Source organism: Oryx dammah, unplaced genomic scaffold, assembly GCF_014754425.2.
Source record: "Oryx dammah isolate SB20612 unplaced genomic scaffold, SCBI_Odam_1.1 HiC_scaffold_26, whole genome shotgun sequence".
In the NCBI taxonomy this organism is placed as follows: Eukaryota; Metazoa; Chordata; class Mammalia; order Artiodactyla; family Bovidae; genus Oryx; species Oryx dammah.
In genome coordinates, this window is record NW_024070210.1 from 12780588 (window position 1) to 12807803 (window position 27216).

The window sequence follows — 27216 nt, forward strand, 5'->3', positions numbered from 1 at the left end:
GAGCAAACTGCTTATGAATTGTTCAGAAGAGTCATTCTTTTACCTAATGTTCCTTAAGATTTCTCCAAACTTCTCTGAACTCTGAAAATATCCCAGTATGAAAACGCTGTACTCACGATCATTGCACTGGTTTCCAGAATAGGAGGTCATGGAACAGTCGCAGGTGAAGCCTTCCCACTGCTGCATACAGACCCCCTGGTTGGCGCATGAATCCTCCTGACAGGTGGTACTTGGTCCTAGTAATTCAGAAGAAGAGCAGGAAAGAAGAAAAAAAGGAGAGAGAGAGAGGTGTTCAAACTAACCAGATTCAAAGCCATCACCTGAATTTAGTCTTCCCAAGCCCCAAAACAGTCAAAGACACCACCGCCAAAAATATCAGTTCTATATCATGCAAGAAAAAAGTCACTGGATATTTACAAAAGACGACACACACACACTTAGCCACAAAGTATCAACAGTGACACACGAAGGGAGAGGGCTGAACACACTGTTCTCTTTCTGGCAGACTCTGCAAAAGAGCTTCATCTCTACCATTCAACTAGAAAGATACCTCATTCGGAACATGGTCTTTCTAAATGGAGAATGCTAAAGCAGAGAGATGCACTCCCATGATTCTTGTGAATTAAGGCATGAAAGTTCTTTACAGTCTACCCCATGACACTAGGAAGATGTTTGATAAGAATGAAGAGGAGAAGGAGGAGGATATAGCAGCCAACACACATCAATGTTTTGGGGATGATAAGCACTTCGTCTATATTATCTCACAAAGCTTGTCAGTGACCCTCAAATGTAAGAAATGGTGGTTACCTCCATACCACAGACTTTTAAAAACTAAGCTCACGGAAGTAAAAGAGTTTACCCAAGGTCACATATTTGATCATGAAAAGATCCTGATGTTCAATTTAGGTAACTAACTAACTCTGAGACTAACTACTTCATAGGTTCTTAAAGCACAGTTTCAGATCAGCTTCACCTAGGAAGTTGTTGGGCTGTGCTTAGTTACTCAGTCATGTCCGACTCTTTGCAACCCCATGGACTGTTTGGAGGAATGCAAATTATTGGGCCCTAGCCCTGACCTACTGAATTAGAAACTTAGCGTGGAGGGAGTGGCAGAAAACTGTGTTTGCACAAGCTTCTAGGATTTGGGGGTGCAAACCTCTTTAAGAGAAGGGAATGGCAACCCACTCCAGTATTACAGCCTGGAGAATTCTATGGACAGAGAAGGGGGTGGGCTACAGTCCATGGGGTTGCAAAGAGTTGGACACGACTGAGCAACTAACAATTGCACTTGCTTGCTAGGATTTTCCAATGGAGACTAGAGTTTGCGAACCAGCACACTGCATCACACTGCTGCTACATGTTAATAGAAGAAAGTATACAGACTGTGTGTATCATCATAGGGTGTATCTGAGGTATAGAAATAAAATATTAGAAATTATGTTCATTTTCTTTAAGTATACTGATCATGAGGACAGTCTCAAAACTTTTTGCAGATACGAGTGAGCAACAGGAAAAGTTTGGTAATCTCTGCCTTACAGATTGACATTTCTCTCAGGTCATCCCAGGCCCTCTCTTTAATCATTCTCTCTCTTTCACTTCCATCTTCTGCCCTTACCTTTGGGTTAAAGATGAACCTACTCCTTTGGAATTATCTAAGCTAAGAGGAAGGTGGTTCAGATAGTAAAGAATCGGCCTGCCATGCAGGAGACCAGGGTTTGATTCCTGGGTCAGGAAGATCCCCTGGCGAAGGACATGGCAACCCACTCCAGTATTCTGCCTGGAGAATTCCATGGACAGAGGGGCCTGGCGGGCTACAGTGCGTGGGGTCCCAAAGGGTCAGACACGACTAAGCAACAAACACTTTCACTCTCTGTCAACAGGAAATACCTTACTATTCAGGATATCCATGAGTTTTCCAGAAAGTCACGACAAGGGAGGTGAGCCCACTGACTCATCACATGTATTAGTCAGGATCTGATGCAAAAATTCACTTGACCCAGTAAAAATATATCCAGTATATGCAGTAAAAATATATCCAGAATATGCAGTAAATGCATATTCACAATTTCCAGGCACAGAATATTGAAATGTAAACATATCGGGTCCAAGGATGCATGTTCAAAAGAGATGCATGACTACAGAGGGTTTGTCTTCTGGGTGGCAAGACATTTTGTATTTATCCATGAAGAATGGACGCAGTACAAACCATCACTCCTAACACAAAGCTATTAAGATATGACATAAGAAAGTTCAGGACAATTACTAGCACCAGGGGAGCAGCATGGCTGCTGGGTTTCCGCAGCTCCTAAATGCCATGTGGTTCCCCCATGCAGAGATGAAAGGAGGCTCATGGTCGTGTTCTCAGTGGGTCTTCAACTTGAGCATTGTGTAGGACAAGGTTCATTAACAATAGCAAATCAGGACGGCTTCTTTCAAAGGACAAATGCTTCTGAGAAGTCCACGGGGCTCCCTGACCAAACAGCTCTCACCAGACAATGGGCTAGTAATTCAACTGTGCTCAAGAATCAGAAACACCTGGAAGGCTTTCCATTGAAAGACAGCAGACCAGCAAAAACTTTAGGAAAACAATAATCCTTTGCAGGTTCATTGAATCTGAAGACAAAAGTTTTCTCATGCCTTTCTCTTTCCTTTTAGCCAAATTTCAGCCATTTTCCAAGGACCAGCTAAAATGACTCCAGGATACTGAAAATTCCCCAGTAACTTTAGACAACAATTCTCCCATTTCTTAGTACCCACGGCACGTATTGTGTACATCACTAATGTTTACATATGACAATATTTAACATTTTATTGCACATGGCGCTGTACTCACTTACACAATCCTCTAACTCTTTCACATTTTTTACTAGTTGTCCCCAAAAGATGGAATGCTACCTACAGTTAGAAAGCACTTTCTATGCTTTTGGTTATGTCCTTGCTGCACCAAGTGTGGTGCCCGAAGCAGAGAATATGTTTCAGTAAATGTGGAACTGATCTGATCCCCGAATTCACCACTGTCATACTTCCAAAACTGGAGTGTAGGGGAATGCAGTTCTGCAAAGGGAGAAAATAGTCCCATTTGTCAAAGGTTGGTCAGGAATTCCATACAGGGGGAATTACAGGCCATTTCCAAATTGCACAAGAACGTGCTCTGCATTCATTAGGTGAAAGTGAAAGTCGCTCAGTCATGTCAGACTCTTTGCAACCCCTTGGAATTTGTAACCCCTACAGTCCGTGGAATTCTCCAGGCCAGAATATTGGAGTGGGTACCCTTTCCCTTCTCCAGGGGATTTTCCCAACCCAGGAACCGAACCGGGGTCTCCTACTTTGCAGGTGGATTCTTTACCAGTTGATGCATTAAGGAGTGAGTGCTATTCAGAATCAGATAATCCTCAAAGACTGACTGCATGGTAATCCTCTCAAGAACCAGGGAGGTTTCAGGGTTTTAGCAAGGACCAGAAGGATCCTCAATGATCTGTTCATCCAAGTCTGAGTACTACTTTCTTTCCAGGGTGAGATCCCAGGGCCCCTGCCTCCTCCTCCAGCCTCATTTCCTACTGTTCACCCACACACACCAAGCTCTCCTAGTGATTTCTCACCACACAATGATGCTCAGAGCCTGGGCACCTAGTCAGTGGCCCCTGCATCCCCTGGGGGCTTGTGAGAAATGCATATTTTCAGACCCCACCCAGACCTACTGCCTAAAGGCAGGGCTCAGGAATCAGAGGCAAGACTAGTCCTCTGGGTCATTCTGAGGCTGCTCAGTTTTAGGACCACACAGTACCCCTCACGCCCCCACCCCCAAACCCAACATTTCAAGATCACCCCTGCCTTCAGGCCCTCCGCTGTTGCTCATCCCAGAGACTGAAATGTCCTTCCTACAGAACTTCAGATAACTGACTCATTTCATTCTTTAAGTTGCAGCTCAAAATGGGCTTTCTTCAGACTCTCCCATTTCAGGAAGTCCCCATCAGTATTTCATTTACTTTCCAGCCTGTTTCCCTCTTTATTTAACTCACAACAACAACATGGAGAGCAATAAATTATTTATTAAGTTCTTTCCTGTCTATCTCATCCTGGTGGAATATGAGTCCCTTGAAGGCAGACACCTTGCTTGTCTTGTTCACTTTTTATTTCTCTAATTTCTGATAAAGTATTTGGCATAAAATAAAGGCTCAAAAATATTATTGAATGAAAGAAAAAACAAGAGAATGAAAAAATAAAGGGTTAAAATTCTTTCATGACTTAAAAGAAACTGTGGTTTTCCTAATAATTTATCCACAGAACTTACCAATAACAACTCATATAAGCAATTTTCTATTTGGAACCAAATGTTTTGGGGGTAGTGGTGGTGGCATTTAATTGACCACATTTCCTCCTCTAATTTAACTATTAGACTCATTCAGTCTCACCAGATGTTGGGACAGACTCGGGTTGCCAGTGCCCAGGAAAAGTATGCGGTAACTGTCCTGAATGAGTGTGAGCTGAGACTAGACTGTAAAATACTTTCTAAAGAGCAATATAAGCTCCTTTCCTTATTTCAAACTCATTATGTACATCCTTTCCTGAACAGACTATATCTTATATGTGTGTCTGTTTTCCATATCCTCACAGTGTCTTCTAAATTGAGAGAGAGAGAGAGAAGAAAGAAAGACAGAAGGAAAGAAAGAAAGAAACGTTGGAGAAATGGATAAAAATGCTCTGGAAAAAAGGAAAAGAAAACACTTTAACAATGCTTCCAATTGCACACCCACTGAAATAATTCAATCTTATGCAAATCAAAGGATATAGCAATAACAAAATAGGGCAATTACCCAGCACTTACCAGGTGCCAGACAATCTACGTAGCATGGTTCACATATTTAGTCTTTGTAAACACATGATAAAGCAATTATAAGTATTAAAGAACCAGAAAAAAAAAAAAAAAAACAGGAATGATCTTCTCATGGAAGATACCCAGAACTTCAAAAATAAAAGAATTTTTTGACCACTGATCAAATTGGAAGGCAAGGATTTCAGAAAATGAATTAAGTCACAGATCAGTTAAGTGTATTTTGTTTTGTTTTTTGCTAGGTCCCACAGGGAATGAGCAGCAGGATGAGGTCCCAAACCTAGGTGTGCTAACACCACAACTCACCTCTATGGACATGAATAAACTTGTGGGTGGGTGTGTGTGTTGCTATTAGATTAACGAGTAACTTAAGGTACTTCTAACCTACAACCAGAGAAAGATAACTTTTTAAATGTAAGAATGTGGCTGTTTTAACAACGAAAATTTTCAAATCCTATTTCAATTCAAAATCCAGTTAAAAATAAACAGGACAATCTAGCTTTGTCTAAGTATACGGATAAACATCTGTATCAAATGCATAGATTAATAAATATAATAGATCTTCCTAAAGACAATAATCCTATCTAAAGCATTCTTCCAAATAAACCTAAAATTTCAGATACAGTAGGATAATATACACTTTTGGAATTACATATTTAGAAAGTTTTTCAATTATTAACAGTAACTTCAAATTGCGCTAAGGCCGCAGGGAACCCCTGCATAGGGATGGTGCATTTAATATGTAATCAATGCTCACTAAAATAGTCACATATTCTTTTGAGATAAGATAGTGACTTTTCTTTGTGTAGTAGGGAAACTGACAAGGCAACAGAGATATGGATGAAAAGACTAAACAAGTTGTCAATGATGCTGGTAGGTACTTCGGTTTTCATTCCCATCTCTGTTTTCAGTTTACGGAGAAGCACCCCATTATGTCTTTGTTCTTTATTTTTTTCAGGTGATAACTCTGATGGCTGCCGCAAATTTTTCAACATGCTGCTTGAATCTGGGATTTTCTTTTTAAGAACTGTCCCAGACAGTCATTTCATGCCTGTTATTGCTAAAATTTACCTCTGCTGTAAATGCAAACTGCCTCTTCACGGTCCAGAAAATCAAAAGTTGACAGACTGCCTTTTATTACTTGCAGGTCCTTGAGACAGAAGTACTGTTGGAAGCACAGGACACTTGTATCGGAGTGAATTTCTGTTATTGCCAAGGAGGACTTAACCAAATCTATGCCTCAAACATTCCAATTTAAAATGGGTAAATGACCAGTACTAGCTGGTCCTGGCCATAATGGAAAGGTGGGCTTGGTGATGATACAACTGGTCTGATTCCCAATATCCATTTATTCTCAAGGGCTAAGGCTGGTAGCCCACTAGTGGGCACCTGGAGCAGTTGGTTTAACAAGATTCATCATCTTTAATCACACAGCTTAAGGTGCCTGCATAGTGCGATTACAACCTCAATGTGAAGCATCACAAGAGTAAAACACTGTGCCAATCAAAGGATTTGCTGGCCCATATAAAGCACAGCTGCCGTGGGAAGAAACCACAGCGAGCTGCCATGGGCTGCCTACAATGATATCATCCACCTTGCGTTTTATTTCCTACTTCTGTAAGTTCATAAACCTTTCCATTTTACAGTTTTTAATTTACATTGCTTCACAGAGGAAGGCTGACCAAGCAGTAATTGAGTGGGAAGAAAAACAAAAAGAAAGAACAAAGAAAAGGAAGATGAAGACACGAAGATTTAACAACGCCGGGAATCAAAGGCCACTGGAGATACAGAATTCATGAGGGCATCTTGTTCCAACCAATTGCATACTTGTGCATATGTGTGTATGCGTATGTATGAAAGACTCTTACCAGCTTCCTGAACAATCTACAGCCTCTACTGCTAAACAAAAGAACCAAGTGTCAAGGCTTCATGAGAAGTATTCTTGACATTCAGTTCAGTTCAGTCCAAAAGTCACGTCCAACTCTTTGCAACACCGTGGACTGCAGCAAGCCATGGCTTTCCTGTCCATCACCAAGTTCCGAAGCTTGCTCAAACTCATATCCACCAAGTCGGTGAAGCCATTCAACCATCTCATCCTCTGTCTTCCCCTTCTCCTCCTGCCTTCAATCTTTCCAAGCAATAGGGTCTTTTCAAATGAGTCAGTTCTTCGCATCAGATGGCCAAAATATTGGAGCTTCAGCTTCAGCATCAGTCCTTCCAATGAATATTCAGGACTGATCCCCTTTAGGATGGACTGGTTTGATCTTCTTAGAGTCCAAGGGACTAAGAGTCTTCTCCAACACCACAGTTCAAAAGCATCAATTCATTGGCACTCAGCTGTCTCTATGGTCCAACTCTCACATCCATACATGATTCCTGGAAAAATCATAGCTTTAATTAGACAGACCTTAGTCGGCAAAGTAATGTCTCTGCTTTTTAATATGCTGTCTAGATTAGTCACAGCTTTTCTTCCAAGGAGCAAATGTCTTTTCATTTCATGGCTGCAGTCACTGTCTGCAGTGATTTTCGAGTCCAAGAAAATAAAGTCTGTCACTGTTTCCACTGTTTCCCAATCTATTTGCCACAAAGTGATGGGACCAGATGACATAATCTTTGTTTTTCGAATGTTGAGTTTTAAGCTAACTTTTTCACTCTCCTCTTCCACTTTAATCAAGAGGCTCTGTAGTTCCTCTTCACTTTCTGCCATATGAGTGGTGTCATCTGCATATCTGAGGTTATTGATATTTCACCCGGCAATCTTCATTCCAGATCGTGCTTCATCCAGCCTGGCATTTCGCATGGTATACTCTGCATATAAGTTAAATAAGCAAGATGACAATATGCAGCTTTGACATACTCCTTTGCCCTCTGGAACCGGTCAGTTGTTCCACAGCTGGTTCTAATTGTTGCTTCTTGATCTGTATACAGATTTCTCAGGAGGCAGGTAAGGTGGTCTGGTATTCCAATCTCCTTAAGAATTTTCCACAATTTGTTGTGATCCACACACAGACTTTACTGTAGTCAATGAAGCAGAAGTAGATGTTTTTCTGGCATTCTCTTCCTTTTTCTATGAGGACATTGGCCGTTTGATCTCTGGTTCCTCTGTCTTTTCTAAATCCAGCTTGAACATCTAGAATTTTTTGACTCACGTACTGTTTCAACAGCCTAGTTTGGAGAATTTTGAACATTACTTTGCTAGCATGTGAAATAAGTGCAATTGTGTGGTAGTTTGAACATTCTTTGGCATTGCCTTTCTTTGGGATTGGGATGAAAACTAAACTTTTCTGGTCCTGTGACCACTCCTGAGTTTTCCAAATTTGCTGGCATATTGAGTGCAGCACTTTCACAGCATCATCTTTCAGGATTTCAAATAGCTCAACTGGAATTCCATTACCTCCACTAGCTTTGTTCATAGTGATGCTTCATAAGGCCCACTTGACTTTGCATTCCAGGATGTCTGGCTCTAGGTGAGTGATCACACCATCATGGTTATCTGGGCCATTAAGATTTTTTGGTATAGTTCTGTGAATCATTGTCACCTCTCAATATCTTCTGCTTCTGTTAGGTCCATATCATTTCTGTCCTTTATTGAGCTCATCTTTGCATGAAATGTTCCCTTGGTATCTCTAATTTTCTTGGGGAGATCTCTAGTCTTTCCCATTCTATTGTTTCCTCTATTTCTTTGCATGGATCACTTAGGCTTTCTTATCTCTCCTTGCTATTCTTTGGAACTCTGCATTCAGATAGGTATATCTTTCCTTTTCTCCTTTGCCTTTCACTTCTCTTCTTTTCTCAGCTTTTCGTAAGGCCCTATCAGACAACCAATTTGCCTTTTTGCATTTCTTTTTTCTTGGGGATGGTTTTGATCACCACCTTCTGGGCAATAATGAACTTCCATTCATAGTTCATCAGGCACTCTGTCTATCAGCTCTAGTCCCTTGAATCTATTTGTCACTTCCACTGTATAATCTAGGGATTTGATTTAGATCATACCTGACCTAATGGTTTTCCCTAGTGTTTTTCCCTACTTTCTTCAATTTAAGTCAGAATTTGGCAATAAGGAGTTCATGATCTGAGCCAGGTCAACTCCTGGTCTTGTTCTTGCTATCTGTATAGAGCTTATCCATCTTCGGCTGCAAAGAATATAATCAATCTCATTTCGGTATTGACCATCTGGTGCTGTCTATGTGTAGAGTCATCTCTTGTGTTGTTGGAAGAGGGTAATTTTTATGACCAGTGTGTTCTCTTGGCAAAACTCTGGTAGTCTTTGTCCTGCTTTATTTTGTACTCCAAAGCCAAATTTGCCTGTTACTCCAGGTATCTCTTGACTTCCTACTTTTGCATTCCAGTCCCCTGTGATAAAAAGGACATCCTTTTTTGTATTAGCTCTAGGTCTTATAGGTCATCATAGAGCCATTCAACTTCCTTTTCTTTGGCATTAGTGGTTGAGGCACAGATTGGATTACTGTGATATTGAATGTTTTGCCTTGGAAATAAACAGAGATCATTCTGTCATTTTGAGATTGTACTCAAGTACTGCATTTCAGACTCTTTTGTTGACTATGAGGGCTACTCCATTTCTTCTAAGGGATTCTTGCCCACAGTAGTAGATATGGTCATCTGAATTAAATTCACCCATTCTGGTCCATTTTAGTTCACTGATTCCTAAAATGTCAATGTTCACTCTTACCATCTCCTGTTTGACCACTTCCAATTTACTCTGATTCTTGGACCTAACATTCCAGATTCCTATGCAATATTGGTTTTTACAGCACCAGACTTTACTTGCATCACCAGTCACATCCACCACTGGGCATTGTTTTTGCTTTGGCACAGCCTCTTCATTCTTCTGAAGCTATTTCTCTACTCTCCTCCAGTAGCATATTGGGTACCTCACAATCTGGAGAGTTCATCTTTCAGTGTCCTATCTTTTTGCCGTCTGATACTGTTCATGGGGTTCTCAAGGCAAGAGTACTGAAATGGTTTGCCATTCCCTTTTCCAGTGGACCACATTTTGTCAGAAGCCTCCATCATGACGTCAGGGATAAGGTTATCCTTACTGAGCTGCATGTCTGTCTAGGTCCCTGCAGCAAGGATGCTTCTGTAGCTCTCAAAGTACTTCTGTGTTTACAGTGTTGGGTCCTCTTGGCTTTCCCAAAGAGAGTCATTTACAGACAACATACCATTCATCCCTTTTAATTGGCAGCAACCCAGCTCATTTCTATTTAATTTTAAAGTAAGAAAGCTATGATCCTTAAATGTGTCAAGCATCCCTCTTCATAAAGAAACAGCTGAGAGTGAACACTCTGGTTCCCATTTCACAGAAGATTAAGCAAAACCAGAGAAGAGGGTCCTAAATGTTATTATAAAATTTCATTGCAGAAAGACCTAACAGTAACTGTATTCACAAGATCTTACATTTTTGTCTTGAAGGCTGGACCTATGCCTTAGCTTATGATCAGAAAGGTCCCATAAAGCATGCTCAGGTGCTCTGGCTCCTTCTCTTCGATCAAGGGTTCAAAACAGTCCATTGGTTAGGACAATGAGTGAAAAACACTAAGGATAAAATCCAGCATTTGGGGGGGACACTGGGACAGTTTCAGTGGCACCCTTATTCTCCTCAATAACTTCAGCCCTCTCATCACACACTGAGTATAAATAAGCCAAGATGGATACAGAAATTGGTTGAAACCAAGATGCCCTCATGAGTTCTTTATTTCCAACAGCCTTTGGTTCCCTGCACTGTTAAATATTCAATGACTAGAACTATAAGAAAAAGAAAACCCAATCTGTAACATTTCTGTAAGCTGATTTTTAATAGCATAAAATACTTTCTCTATAGCCAATCTCAAGCTATTCATAATACGTCTTACATGATATGGATCAGCTGGGGAAATTCCTGAAAATTCCTGTGCTGATGTCAGTTCCAGCACAGTACTTCCCTCGATGGCCAATAAACAACACAGAATAGTTATACTTGGTGAGAAAAGCGATTTACCCACAGGACGTTTCCAGACAACGGAGAGGTCACAGGAATGGGGTGTGTGTAAAGGTGAGAGAATGGTATTGTCATAAAACCAAGAATGCTTGCTCAACCCACCCTATTTTCAGAGGGTGTCTGGGTAATAAAGGTCAAATGATCAGATCAGATCACCCCTTTTTTAATAACCATGAACAGGTCCTCAAAAGTCAATGTTGCCTCAAAAAAATACAAACTGGGGCCTCATTTTTCTGCCTTTCCTTCTTTTCTCAGCATTGATGGAGCAACTTGTTGGGGTAATAGAGGGTAGTTTTTAAAAGAGAGAGAGAGAGAAGGGATTTCAAACGTCGGCTCAATGACAGAGAAGACTAGTTTAAATTGCTTTAATGAACACTGTACCAGTATCATCCGGAACTTAGTGACCTAGTATTGCCATGAATACCATCTACTATAAATTCAGCTGCACGACCCTCTTGGATACTCTCTGTCATCTCTGTCCTGTTTCTGCTTTGGAAATATGGAAATCTGGATTCACACCCCATATCATAGTATGGGAAAGGCCATAAGCTTCAAAATCCAGCTTTATGACTTACTAGCAATGTGAAATTAAGCCAGCTACCTAAATTCTCTGAGCTCCAGTTTCCCCATTTGTATAAAGGAGATAGAAATTGTTTCTATGGTTTAAGGTGTTAAATATTTAATGACTAGGACTATAAGAAAAAAAAAATAAGAAAACCCAATCTGTAACATTTCTGTAAGGTGTAAGGATTCTGTACATGGTGTAAGGATTGAATTAGACAACATATGCAAAGCCTATAAAGTCATCCTTGACCTGGGGATAAAAACATCTACTATGCAAGGTCATTATCATTGTAGAGACACAGTATAGAAAGTCCTTAGCACATGCCTGCACAAAGGGGACCCTCAACAAAGGGTATTATCAATTCGATTGAAAAAGAAAATCAAGTTCTCTCTACCCATTTTAGTTGGGTAGATCAATCAGGAGTGCAGAAATGAGACACACTGATGTAGCAAGTCATAGTTACAGTTCTTTTGTGAAAAACCTCTGTCATGCAATGTTGAGAGACAAGAGACCGGAACCATTGTGGGAAGTTCCGTTTAATTCCTATCTCTCTTATTACTGTCCATAATGCAAACCATTTTTGAGGACCTGATTTCTATTAGGTCAAACATTGAATCACATAAAATACAATAGAGAAAGTAATACAGCTCGTAGCTTTGAAGAAAATGAAGTGAAGAACTATATTCCTCGCAGTAAGGAAAGCTGGAGGATTACCCACCAGAAGTATTTGGCTGATGTCAGCTCTTACAGAATGACCCAAAGGAATGTTGAGGTTTTCAAGGTCTCCAAACCAAAACCATTTATTGACTGACTCAAGACAAGCAGCACTTGGAACCAAATCTGATCAATCCTTGGCCCCTCCTACCCACCTGTCCATCATCTGAGCAGAGGGATAATTTACATTCCATAAAAGAAGCTATTCATCTCCAGAAACAGGAGTTGCTAAGAGGACAATGTGATGGAAAGTGGAGAGAGGATATTCTGATTAATCATCTAACCCAATAAAGAGCTATTCCTTTATTTCTGGTGATTATGACTCATCAGCCTCACTCCCAACAGACCAAACTTAATACTGCTTTTATAGTTGAGCAGCTTCTTTCTATGGATAAGCTTTTAGGAATCTTTTCCACTCTAGGAACACCCCTCTAACAAATAAAAAGGAATCAGAAAATTACTCCTGCAAAGTCCATAGACATTGTTATTCTATTCAAAGGACCTTGAAGTTCAAGGGACTGTAATTCTCTGTGAGGCAGCACCTCCCAGGGGTCTCAAGGGAACTCTTAAACTGGAGGGGTGCAAAGTCTGACCTGAACCAGGGCCATCAATCAAGTTCTTCCTGGACACTTTTGGTCACGATGTGCAAATGCATCTGCTGTGAAACACAGCGACACTGTGGGGATGGAAAGGAAATACACAGGAGAGAAAGTTCATTTTCTTCCTCATTCATCAAAGGTTTCATCCCAGAAAGACACATACTTGTCTTCTTAGCCCACATGAGTACCAAGTATCATTTGACAGCTCTTCCCTCTGTCTTGGAAGATGCTACTTTCCTCTGAACCACTCTCTGCTTCTACTTCCTGTCCTCCTTATCCATCTTGCACCTGGGTGTCAGAGTGAACTTGAAAAGATGAAAATCTGACCCGAGTCTCTGTCCTCCTTAAAGCACCCGCAGAGTAAAGACCAATGACTTACACAAAAGGCCTGACGTCAACTGTCTCCATCCTACTGGGCCCACTTCATCCACAGCCACATCCCCACATGCCCATTATTTCAACCAAATGGAGCTTCTGAGAGGTGCTCAAACTGGCCAAGCTCTTTGAGCTTCCACCTCTCATCCACCGAAAACATATCCTTCAGACTCAGTTCCAAGTCTGCCTAGAAAATCTCTCCTGAACACCCACCATGACCCCAGGCAGCATAGCAGCCCTTCTCCCAGACCACGCAGCCAGCTCCATGCTCACTCTAGTGTAGGGGTTTTCACTCTGCAGTGTAGCCATTGGCTGATCTCCTACAGGTCTATTTGTTGTCACTGGAGAAGAATGAATGACATGAATGAATAAACAAACAAATAAACACGTATTGTAAAAAACACCCCAATAACACAAGGACAAGAGGATTCAAGCTGCTGACTTGTCCAGACTCATGCCACTTCCTAGATCCACCATTGTATTTCCATCTGAATATGATTTGCCTTTACTTTTTAGACTCATTTTTAGCCTCCTTTCCTTGTCAAATGGTTTTACTGTCCTTCACAATTAGGGTAGTTAGTATCATCTGTGTCCACAGGCTATAGCTGAAAAGGCGAGTATGAATAATGGCCCATACCTCAGTGTCAGGAAAACAGAAAGGACAGGCAATTGCATCCTAAAAGGTCTTTTGCCATAATATTCAGAAAGAGTAAGATGACTCAAAATAATTACAAATAACAGTCTCCTGCACAAAGAGACTGGTGAGTCATCACAAGAATGGAAGAGAATCTGGTCAATGGAGTAGTAACATAAAAACCATACTGATGACTAAACTGCTTCTACAGATGAGCAAATTAGGACACTCTATTATATCCCCATATACATATCTACACTTCGGTCAACAATTTACTGTACCACATAGACATGAACTATGATTCCTATAAACCATTTCTCCTTTGAATGGGAACTTTCAGATCATTTTGCTACATATGAAGTCCCCATGTAAATTTATGGGAATTTATCCCAGAAAATCCATATAGTTCTTACCATGAAAAACCATAAAGTCTAGGGGTAGCTGCAGTTGTCTAGTTTTATCTAAAAGTATCTGGTTACAAGAAGCTCTGACAACCTTGAATTGTCTCTTTTCTAGATCAAATCCTGCCCTCTGTTATCTCCCGTTCATTTACAGAGTAACATGGAGTAGACCTAGTTAGAAAACTGAATAGAATGTATAAAAACAACAGCCTTTCGCATTACTGAAAGGGCCATTCATATATGAAATGGAAAGCTGTTGTACAGCTACCTAGGACTTCAAAGTACGAACCCAGTGCATGCTCTTTTCGTCAATTTTATGACATATTAGCATATTGCTGAATCTGCTAAGCTGAGATGAGGAAGAAAGAGTGAGAGTAAATTGGCTAAGAGAGACTTCTGCTAGTTGACATCCACCCAAGAGAGAGAGACTTGTGCTGGTTACTGACATGACATTTAACAACTCATTGCAAAGAAAATGATCTTTTAGGTGAAAAGTAATTTCTTTTTTTTTCCCTGCACTGGGTCTTTGCTGCTGTGCGTAGGCTTTCTCTAGTTATGGCAAGCTACTGTGGCGCATGGGCTTCGTATCGACTTAGCTTTAATTTTTGTGGAGCACAGGTTATAGGGCACAGCCTTCAGCAGTTCTGCCCTTTGGGCTCAGTAATTGGCGCTCAGAGGCTCTAGAGCACTGGCTCAGTAGCTGTGGTACATAGTCTTGGTTGCTCCACAGCATGTGGGATCTTCCTGGGCCAGGGCTCGAACCCATGTCTCCTGCACTGGCAGATGAATTCTTAACCACTAGACCACCAGGGAAGCTCCAAAGGTATTATTTTAAAGCTACCTCCGGCTACCTAATTCTAACAATTGGTGCTGATTGTGCATTGACAGAAGCCATCCCCAGGCTCAATTCCCCCACCCCTCTTAACTCTCAGCTGAAAGACGCCTAAAATGCTGGGTCTCGTCTGGCTGTTTTGCATCAAAGTTCTGACACGACAGGACAGATGAACCATTACAGACTTTGAAAGGTGCCTCTTTGAATGGTAGGAGAAGCAGTTTCTGCAGTAGATATTCACTGATATCTAACATGCAGGCATTTACGATACATCGATAGACCTCTTCCTCCCCAAGACTAATTTTTTCCTGTGGAATCACAAAACAGGAAATTAAAGTGCTCCATCAAAATCCCCAATAGGGGACATAAATCTCTAGAATATTTTAATGACATTAATATCTCCCAAATGCCTAAAAGATGTCTTTAAAATGAGTTAAGAGAAAAAGGCATTCTCTTTCATAAGTTCCAAACACTCAAATGTCCTGCTCTGAGAAATGACCTTCCTGACCCAGAAAAAAATAAATTAAGAACACAAGCAGGCTTCTTTTCTTCCAAGTCCAGTCTTCTGTCTGGAATGAGTAAATTAAAAGGAGCCTACCCGTTCCATGACAACTGCTTGGAGAGACACTTCCAGAAATGGATTAATACGTCTGTGGGTCATCACCACATAGGGTGCTGTCAAACCTCTTTCATCGCCCCCAAATGGAAGCATATTTCCATCCCCAAGACTCCTCGCCCATGCAGTTCTTTTTCATGCAGCGATCCAGGCTCTCTGCCACTGTCTGTAAAGAACACAGGGTTCAGCCCCCTCCCCACGACCACCGCTGTCCAAGAGGTGGGACAGCTTGAAGGCCTCTAGAGAAAAGATCCCAAGGGTGACACAGAACTTCTTTCAGTCCAAAGCGGTAATGGGAACAAGAACCTTCTCTACCTTGCAGGTCAGCTTTGGTCAACGCAACTTTGTTAGCGAAAGAACAGAAGAGGCGAAAACAATAACCAGAGGTTAGTAAGAGGTGGAGTAAACGAGGGGTCACATTACAGAAATGAACACACAATCGGCATAACCAACATCACTCGGACAGACACTTGAGATGCACCACAGGTTTCTCCAGAGACAGCACAGACAGGGAAGGCACAGACCAGGGGTGGAGCAGGCCTTGGTCATCAGAGCCAGGGCAGCAGAGCAGGGGCGGGGGAAACGCCGGACGGGACAGAGAGTAAGCAGCGGCACAGGAGCCTTCCCACAACCACACGGCAACCCCAAGGCAGATGGCCCAGGGAAACGACTGCCCATCGGTCAGGATTAACATCAAGAAAGAGGTGTAGGACGTGGCCAGGCTGAAAGACACGTGTGCACAACCAAACGGAGCCCACACAAATAATTCTGCACATGGAGGAGTTGAGCGTGGAAGAGTTGCTGGGGAGCGCCCCTTGTAACCTCCTGAAAATGCCACCAAGGAAACTGGCACCAGAACTGGGCACTGCTAGGAAGGTGATCTGGGGACACCCACCATGTCAACTGGCTTAATTTATAAAAAATGGAGCCAAACCCAAATGGCAGTGGGCAAAACGGCACCCAATCCAATGCCCTTTTTATTTATTTATGCCAGTCTCCAAATGAAGCACATGCGTTTCTCTCAGATGTTTACCATCTGCAAGTGTGCAATCGAATTTCTAGCCAACACATGCCTTGGTTTCTGCAGCAAAGCTGGCCTCAAGATAGAGATATTTACCAGCCAAGTATTGAATCAGACAGTATTAAAAAATCCCTAGCTCAAACTGAGAGGCTGCAGGTCACAATGAGACGTTGGCTAAGCTGTCCAGAAATCATGCTCAACTTTTAAATTATGCACTGTGCATATATTAAAAACATAAAATAAAAATCTAACTCAGGATTTGTTTTTCTCTATTATAAACAATTGAGAGCCAAAGAGTAGTGGATTGACGAATCTTTAATTTTGGACTCTTGCGTTAGATATGATAGGGAAAGTAATACAATTACTACTCAGGGATCTTGAAGGGTCATGACGAATGACTTTGATAAGAACACACAATATATTGTAGCCTGTATATCCCAGCTATGTAAGAATAAAACACATCCACCATCTTGGCGAGATTCAGGTTTTAGTTCTTTAGTGATGAATCCTCATCCCCTACCTGTTTCCTATTCTAGGCATAGAAATGATACATCAGGAAATGTGTTCTGTTTCCTATGACTCTGCCTAGTTGTCAAAGGGCCTTCTTGAAGGTCCTGTACTATGTACAGAGATTCAGGGTGAGGATGGTTCTTTTTTTGGAGCCTTTCCAAGGTTTTGTGCCCCTCATTTCACTCCCCATCATCTTCCACAGTGTTTTAAAAAGCTCCTGGGATCTCTTACAAGGTCTTATTCACAGTAGTGCAAACTTCCGATGACAGTAATTTATGCCTTGACCCACTTTTTGGCCATTTTTCCTGGCCCCTTACACTAATTATCTCAGTCATCTGTACAACAAACAAGGGCTTTCTTCCCTGAGCACTCATCCTCCACTTCCCGCCACCCAGCGGGGCACTGATAATGCACCATGGGTAACCATCATAATTATCTCCATGGCAATAGAGTGCAGTGTCATTAGGCCCATAGGACTTGCCATCGATGCGGGTGATAGAGCCATCAAGCCACATTGTTCAGCTTCGAACAATCACCCATACTCAGAGGAAGGTCAGAACCCGTCATCATGCTTGTGATTAGTCAAGATGCAAACTGTACCTAGAGCTGGAGGTAGGGACAGGAGCATTTTCTCCAACCAGATGGGCAATTTCTTTTCCCTAATGTTCCCACGACTTCCCCTAAAGCTCTCTGACGTGGGGTCTATTCCACCTTTGCACTATATATTTTTATCCACTTTTATAAAGGTTGGTTTAGACTTTCTTTGAATCCAATGCTACAACTTTACCTCCTCATACCCCAACTTTTATACTCTATAGAACCATGCCTCCAATACAGTAGTGATAGATGCGAATGGCTACTGAGTACCTTAAAGGTATGTGGTCTGCACTGCGTGTGCTGCAAATACAAAACATACATCTGATTTTGAAGGTTCAATATGAAACTTAAAATGTCTTACTAAAAATGTTAAATTGATTATATGTTGAAAAGATAATATTTTGGATATTCTGGGATAAGTTAAACTGTAAAATTAAACTTTACCTGTTACTTTTAATCTCTTCTAAAAGTAGCTACCAGGAAATTTAAAATTACATATGTGACTCACATTATATTTCTATCAGGCAATGTTGCTATGGAGTTAAATGGATGATTTCTGTTAACATCTAAATCTGCAGAATTGATGGCATGATAAACATATTTAACATTTGAAGGGTGTCTTGTGCTTCTGAACATGTGCTTTTATATTATGATTTGACATGATATGATTAATCATTCCAGAAAAACTGGAATGCCTGTCATTCCAAAGTCTCCTAAACTAAGATACTCAATTCCCAAATAGGGCATCTATTTCAGGATTTCCCTTAATACCCAAAGGAACTAAGAGCAGGCCAATATGACAAAAACTCCTGAGTGAATTTGTGCATTTTCAGGAGAAGAAAGCAAAGTGGCTACTTTAAATGGTTGGTGATACCCAACTTCATGTCTGCCCATGCACACACACTGTATTTGGCCAACAGAATTTAAGAAATATTTCTGGCTAAAAGAAAACTGGAAGGGTTATAGGGACAATAAGTCTTGTTACTAGGGCAAAATGGTAATAAGAAACTGACTCTTAGGTGAAGGGAAAAGATTTCCATACTACAAATCAGTCTGGGAAGTTGATCAGAAGCTTTTTATTAAAGGGTGCTTTTAGATGGCAAGTGAAGGATTGAAGGTGATGAAAAACAGGAGTGATAAATGAAGCTGAACAGTTAGGAGATGAATGAACAGGTTTGATGTGGTAATTAATGAGGGATACAAGAAAACACAATATATGGCACAAAAGACCATGTCGCTCAACCAGACAAAAGAAAACACGGGCCCTGGTGACTGGTCAGATCATCCTCTTGGACTCTCAAGTTAGATTTGAGTCACCTTTTCAACCAATGCAAGGAGGCTGGGGAAGACTGAGAATGTCTGCTATCCCCTGCTGGTTAAAATGAGATGGATTTTATTGCAAAGAACTGATTGGACTCAAAAGACCTATAAAATTCAGTTAATATCTCAAGAGACAGTGTATTATCTACAGAAATAGGCTGAGCATGGTTTGTTGTGCTGCATGGGTGGGCATGCAATGCTATTAAATGTCTCAGATGAGATAAAATTTGTAAATAATAATCCTACCTCTTATTGAGTACCTACTATGTATGTACCTTGGCATTCTACATTTAACTCTGACTGATATGTATTACCTTCCAAGACACGTTTTATTGTCCCATTCTACAGATGAGGAGACATATTTGGAAAGGTTAATTAACGTGCCACAAGTCACACAGCTGACAGGAAATACTGCTGCTGCTGCTGCTGCTGCTGCTGCTAAGTCGCTTCAGTCATGTCCAACTCTGTGCGACCCCGTAGACGGCAGCCCACCAGGCTCCCCCGTCCCTGGGATTCTCCAGGCAAGAACACTGGAGTGGGTTGCCATTTCCTTCTCCAATGCATGAAAGTGAAAAGTGAAAGGGAAGTCGCTCAATCGTGTCTGACTATTCGTGGCCCCATGGACTGCAGCCCACCAGGCTCCTCCATCCGTGGGATTTTCCAGGCAAGAGTACTAGAGTGGGGTACCATTGCCTTCTCCGCAGGAACTACTACCTGGACCTAAATCCAGATCTTTACAACATCAAAGCCCATGCTGCTCCACTCCACCACACTGAGAAACTGCCTAAGGATGCCTGACCTCTAGTAAGTACTCAATAACTGTTCCTTCCCTCCCCCCATCAAGTCATTCTGATACCATTTTCCTACCTCCCGCTCAGTCTGCATTAAATATTGCAGCCACTGTTAGCAACATACATTTTATTCACGGTGACACCCATACAGAAGTCCCCGGTTTGTGACTCCTCATGTACTAAGATATCAAGTAAAAGTCCCTGATACCTTTTCAGCCATGCAGGAAGCAAAGACACGAGTCAGGAGAAGCCTGATGTCAGTGCCAGGAAAGGTCCTCTATGGCAAGGTGACCCTGAGCGGACATGTGCCAACATGCATTCCCGGAGCCTGTGGCACATGTCTTGACATACTCAGCCAGAGACAAGAGGACACCGATGGTGACGCAGGGTCAGATGGGGAAGGGGATGGAAGGTAAACTGATGAAGGAGCACTGGCAGAGGCAGCAAAGAGGCTTGCAACAGGGCTGCAGCTTAAAAAGACAGGTGGTACCTTCACAGCCACGTTCGATCTGCCCACTGCGGTGGAGGGCATCGTTGATGAGGTCTGGCAGGCGCCCGTTCAAGTCCACTGATGCTAGGCAGCCCTGGAAGCCATCGCGGGAGGCCACGAGCTTAGGGAGGTTGCTGTACATGCCTTGGGCCAGACCTGCCATGTAGAGGTCACCTGGAAAGGAAAACGGGTACGAAAAGCAAATGGGTAAAGGGAGCCGTGTCAACGGAAGCCAAGCCCACTCGCCGTTGCCCAGGTAACGGTAACACAGCTGGCGGAAACAGCATCCTCAAAATTATTGACAGGGTTTCCACACTGTATAAAAAAGAAACTTAACATTTCTTAAGTGTCATTCATTTTATACACATCATCTTACAAATAGTAATCACCATATCCATTCCACGAGGTAGCTATTGTTTCCATTTTATGATGAAGTAAAGATTAACAACATTTTCAACAAAACAACCATTTACTGAGTCCTTTTTATGTGCTTGTTATGGATAATATGCTGAGAATTTTATAGACATTATTTCATCAAAACTCCTAACAGCTCATAAATGTAGTAACAATTACTATCCTCATTTTGAAAAATTAAAGTGTATAGAAGCAGAAAAAAGGCTAAAAAATTTTACCAAAGTCACACAGGCAGTAAATGATTTAGCTGAGATTCCAAAACCTGTATGCCTTCCTCTGCATTATGACATCTCCACGTTTTGTAATTCATCACTCAGTTTCCACACGCCCAAGGTTTACAGGGAAAACAGAGCATTCCTAAGGCATGGTCAAAGGAAAAACCGAATAAACTGCATTCTGGTATAATTCAGTGTAGCTGAAACAGAATATACATGATCTATCAAAACTGCACGGCACTCCTAAAGTGCAGGTTACTGCTGGGAACAGCCTTTCCACGGAAAGCTCTAAGAAGGATAAACGTCTTTACAAGCTTTACCTTTCAAATCCAGATTTTTGGCACCATTGATAACTTGAGTGACCACCTTGGTGTCCACTTTCAGGCTGTGGGTGTTACTGTTGTCCCGGGTGATGGCAACGTTGTGCCACTGGTTGTCATTCAGGGGGCGGTCACTATTGCCTTTGATCACATTGGGGCCATTTCCGAGGTCAAACACGTAGTGTATGTACCTGGGAGACATCACAAGCACCCAGTGACTTGAGATTGCCTGGAGCAGTTTAATGCAGTTTAATGGCAACGTGTACGTAACTGACACTGGGGGCTTCAAACGCCCCGAGAGACTGGCATCATGCAAGAAAAACTAAAGCTTGATTTAAGAATACAGAATGTGTGCTAAGGCACTTCAGTCGTGCCCAACTCTTTGCAACCCTAAGGACTGTAGCCTGCCAGGCTCCTCTGTCCATGGGCTTCTCCAGGCAAGAATACTGGAGTGGGCTTCCATGCCCTTCTCCAGGGGATCTTAAAGAATAGTCAGATCCTATTCTGTCAGACTGCATTTCAGTTCTACGCTCATTGAATCTATTTAACACTACCAAGTAAAAATCCCGAGTCGCAAAGCACAGCAGCTGGTACACTGCGAAACACTAGGGGGCGACATTTAAATTCATAGTCATTCATGGATCTGTGTTTTGGGTTTTGGTCTCTTTTTTTTTTGCTTTTAACTATATCCCAACACTCAATAGTAAAATATCTTGGACCAAGAACAGCTTTTTAAAATTTGCATATATGGGATAACGGTAGTACTGAAAATATCTATATTTCACTTCTTCCCATGAATTTGGTGGCACAGATTTTACTGCCCCACAGACTATATCCCTGTTTTGCAAAACTAATTCCTTTTCTCCCGTTGGTTTAAAGGACTACATTTCATAATAAAAAGCTTGGGAGTACTGAGTTAGCAGAGGATCTTTCAATAAACTCATGAATTTCTCTCCCTTCCTGCCTTAATCATTACACAGACATTTTTAATCAATAGGGGTGAGAGCATGTATCAGGAATAGAAAGTAGAATGGACACTCTTTTTCATCTCCATAGTTTATGCAGAGCTGGTGCTAAGATACCTAGGCGCTATCGTCCACTTACCCCTTGACTAGCTCAACGGCAATGAAGTCGTTGCCATCACCGCTGTTGAAGAGGATGAAGCCGTCAGCAGAGGTGGTCTTGAACTGAAAGAAGAGGTGCATGGAGGTGTAGGCCTGGAGGGTGGCCAGGCTCAGGTAGCTGCTCTTGGTCTTGAAGGTGACAGGGTCGGCGATGATGTTCCTCAGTCCAAAGCGAGCCTTCAGTTCGCAGTAGTCGATGTCTCCATTTTTGCACAAGTCAATGTAGAGCAGCCCGTTGAACATAAGGCTCTGCAAGTGGCCAATGAAACTGGAGGGGACCACGGAGATGTAGCGTTTCTCGGTCATGATACCGGTTTCGATGTTGTGGAATTCCAAGCGGGTGTGGTCTCCCACCATCGTACCTGTGGAAAAATCACGAGATGAGATGCAAACGGGAAAACTGACCCTGTTTTGTCATAGCATCCTTACGATAGCGTGTAGGTCTAATTTGTTTCTATACAAACATTCAGTTCCAGAAAACAAAATATTCGGTATAGCAGATATCTGACTTGGCTGCAGCGGGTGAGCTGATTACTGGGCCAGTCCGAGTTTTATGCCCTGCACTCCATGTCCTTCTGCAGCCGCACAGAAGGTACCATCTATAAAGGAAGAGAGGAGATCATGGAAAACTCAAGTTAAAGGACGAATTTACTCATTTGCTCCATTCCGGAAAACAATGGAGTACAAAAACATACTGTAAGAAGAGGTGTTATTTGCCCTAACCCTTGTAAAGATAAAATAAGCAAGCCTTAGTCATTCATTTAGAGAAGGCAATGACACCCCACTCCAGTACTCTTGCGTGGAAAATCCCATGGACAGAGGAGCCTGGTAGGCTGCAGTCCATGGGGTCGCGAAGAGTCGGATACAGCTAAGCGACTTCACTTTCACTTTTCACTTGCATGTATTGGAGAAGGAAATGGCAACCCACTCCAGTGTTCTTGCCTGGAGAATCCCAGGGATGGGGGAGCCTGGTGGGCTGCCGTCTATGGGGTCGCACAGAGTCAGACATGACTAAAGTGACTTAGCAGTAGCAGCAGTCATTCATTACCAAATATTTCTTGGTATCATAAATCGTCACCCAGTGCTTGGGAAAAAGTTTCTATTGTAGAACATATTAATTTTATCTGACTAGCAACTGTTGCTTTTTCTGATAATTACATTTAATTTTCCTTTGGGAAGCCACCTTCCCCACTCCACCCTTAAAACACTGGGGCTGGATGACGGTGACCCCATTGCAGCTCCTGAAATAATCAAATTACCCAGTCTGAACCACTCAAGGTATTCTATCCCCCTAGACATAGAGTGTCGGAGAAGGCAATGGCGACCCACTCCAGTACTCTTGCCTGGAAAGTCCCATGGGCGGAGGAGCCTGGTAGGCTGCAGTCCATGACGTCACTAAGAGTTGGACACGACTGAAGCGACTTAGCAGCAGCAGCAGACATAGAGTGTGGTCAATGAACTAACAAATTGGTCTTCTAAAGCATGCATCTCAATCACACAGTTCACTGAGCCCACCCTTAGAGTTTATTATTCAAAACTCTGCAGTTTGAAACTTCAATATCTGAGAATCTGCTTTCCTAACACGTTTCAAGGTGCTGCTTCTGTGATCAGTCTAGGGACTACACTTAGAACACTGAATTAACAGCAACCCAACTCATCCCCATGTTTTTGCTGGAACACTTAGGAAAGAGAGATTCTTGGCAAACAATGCTTGCTGAAGGGAAAAGAAGAAAACCCAGGGCTGCTGGAGGCCACGATAACTGGGGGGAGAGGGCCTCCCTGGTGAGAGAGCCGACCCAGACGATACCACGAAATGGCGAGAGATGGTTTCGACCCGGTGATGTCTTTTTAAGACCTGGATCTAGTCAACCAAACCTGGGCTTTTAAAAGCTATATGGCCATAGATTGCCCTTTATGCTTAAAATATTTGAGTTGGGTGTCTTACACGTGCAACTAAAGAATCTCCAGCTGATACAAATAATCTATTAGCCCTCTCATTACCTGGTTTACCCAAAAATAGTGAGTGGCAGGGGCAAGGGTAATAAGGAGGGCTTGAAATAAATACAAAGAGACAGCACATTTTAGTAAGAAAATCAAGGAAAACAGCATTAATGTGGTCAAACTAGAAGGTGGCTCTCTCAACACTTTTTTAGGTAAATCATATTAAAATTTAACAAACCAAGTTGTAATACCCCAGAGGCAGAAGAAAGGGAAAGAGAATTCCCTCTTCCTTCTTTCTCCTTTTATGACCTTCCACTTTGAAGAAATTTCACTAGCAAGACCTACTAGTATCTCTATTTCCTCTTTTATATCTTTCCAGAGGAAAAAGAGTGACAAAATCTGAAATATAAGGACAGTCTGCAGAGAGAAACCATATGTCCATAGCTCAGCCCCTGGCATGTGCTTTATGGGAACACGCTGCCTTGGAAAACATCGGTTCATGTCACTCACTCATCCACTGCGTGGCTGTTAGAGGAGACTTGCTTCAGTGGAGATTCCTACTCCAGTCCTGAATCAGTGTTCCAGAGGGCAATTCTAATTCTGAAATCCAGCACATGTAAACCACATATTTCAACATCAGTGCTATCACTAATAAAAATGATAGTTCATTTCCAGCAGACTAGCATTAGTCTTCGGAGAAGGCAATGGCCCTCCACTCCGGTACTCTTGCCTGGAGAATCCCAGGGACGGGGGAGCCTGGTGGGCTGCTGTCTATGGGATCGCACAGAGTTGGACACAACTGAAGTGACTTAGCAGCAGCAGCAGCAGCATTTGTTTTTCTCAATTGCTGTAGAACTCAGATGGCAAAAATAAAAGCAGGGGAGGGGATCATATTTTCTTGGGTCCTTAAACTTCAATATCTGAGATCTTCAACCAGATCACACCCGTGGATGCTCAATATTAATTTCATCTCTTTAGGAGCATTCTCAGACCTAGTTGAAAGAATTGTTCATAAGCGCAAAAATCAAATTTACATTTTATGAGCTCCTGTGTGGTGTTTTGACAACTAGTGACAAATTGTTCTCTTCATATAAGCAAAAATGAAATGATGATGATGGTTAACTTAAATATAAAATTGTAACAGGACAACAATCAAAATGCAACATAAACCTGCTAACAACTGAATAACTAGAAGAAGGAATTGCTGGATAAAATACTTCGGTATTGAAAACTGGACTGGTCATGAAAATGCAACTAGCATAGTCTAAATTCACATAATATAAAACTATGAAGTGATAAAATAAATACCCAATGTCAATGTGGCCACAGCTGTTCATACAAGGGATAGAGGCAGGGAGCTGGGGCTGGACGATGATGGGGAGGGGAAACCATAGCCAATCTCGATGAGGGCCCAGGAAGTGAACAATGATGATGTTAGTCCTCATGCTCATTCTTAGAGTAAAAATTTAGAACAAAAAACATCAGTGATGAGAACTAAGAAGAGATAAAGGGATGATCCCTAGTGAAGACCGGAGTTCCGAGAGGACTCTGAAGAGACAATGACAAGGTAAACTGGGAGTTTGTAGAGAAGTATGGATAAATCGCAGCTCATGGGGTTGCAAAAGGTTGGACACGGCTGAGCGACTGAACTGAACTGAACTGAACTGATGGGTGAATCAACCTCTAGGACTGAGGGGTTAGGAAATTCTGCTCTCCACGAATTTCATAAAGCAGGAAAATCATACAGTGTTGACTGAGCTGACAGTGTTGAGAGATCAAAGGAAGGTTTGCATAAGTAAGAAAGTGTTTGTCGCTCAGTCGTGTCTGACTCAGATGCCATGGACTATAGCCCAGCAGGCTCCTCTGTCCATGGAATTCTCCAGGCAGGAATACTACAGTGAGTAGCCATTCCTTTAAACAGGGGGATCTTCCTGACCCAGGGATTGAACCCAAGTCGCCACATTGCAGGCATATTCTTCTCCATCTGAGCCACCAGGGAAACCCTGTAAGTAAGAAAAAGGCTAACTTTGAGAGCTTAGCCCAGGGATGCAAACAGATTTAAAGTTTAGGATAACTCAGAGAGCTTCAGCTAGAAGTTGGTGGGGTTAGGAGAGACAAAGGAGGGAAGAAGGTGACGTGGGGCCAAATTAGAAAATGTACTGCTGTATTTAAAATGAATAACCAACAACAACCTAGTATAGAGCACAGGGAACTGTGTCAATTCTAGACAACAACCTAACTGGGAAAAGAATTTGAAAAATAACAGATACATGTGTATGCATAATTGAATCACTTTGTTATACACATGAAACACAACATTTTTAATAAATTATAGTCCAATATAAAAAAAAAAGTTCTTAAAAAGTGAACTGGCTTTACCATGTGCTAAAAAATGTCACTTGGCCACAGATGGATATTAAAAAAAAAAAAAAAAAGAGTGTATGCTGCTGCACCTGGAAAAAGCGTTGAGGATATAAATTAAGTTTGAAACTTGGCCAAACTAAGCAAATAAATGCTTTATAAAAAATCTGTTGTATCAGTTCAGTTCAGTCGCTCAGTTGTGTCTGTCTTCGACCCCATGGACTGCAGCATGCCAGGCTTCCCTGTCCATCACTAACTCCCAGAGCTTACTCAAACTCATGTCCATCGACTCGGTGATGCCATCCAACCATCTCACCCTCTGTCATCCCCTTCTCCTCCTGCCTTCAATCTTTCTCAGCATCAGGGTCTTTTCCAACGAGTCAGTTCTTTGCATCAGGTGGCCAAGGTATTGGAGTTTCAGCCTCAGTCCTTCTATCACCTAATCAACATTAATAGCCGGGAAACTTTTCACTCATCTCTTTTGAATGCTGTCTGTAAACTGAAACTCCCTCCACTTAAGGTGAGAATACATGCATACTTCACAGCA

The 27216-nt window shown here is 42.0% G+C and overlaps 1 protein-coding gene across 1 annotated transcript in view; it reads right to left on the minus strand.

The window, feature by feature from the left end:
• Positions 1-39: 39 nt before the first annotated feature.
• The window catches only part of LOC120853605 (neurexin-3-like), a 43384-nt gene continuing 16207 nt past the window's right edge, over positions 40-27216 (minus strand). The window contains exons 4-7 of the mRNA XM_040227571.1: positions 22348-22729; positions 21244-21434; positions 20295-20468; positions 40-236 (exon numbers count right to left, since the gene is read on the minus strand). Of these exons, the coding sequence (XP_040083505.1) occupies positions 40-236; positions 20295-20468; positions 21244-21434; positions 22348-22729 (944 nt within the window). The remainder of the gene's footprint in view (positions 237-20294; positions 20469-21243; positions 21435-22347; positions 22730-27216) is intronic.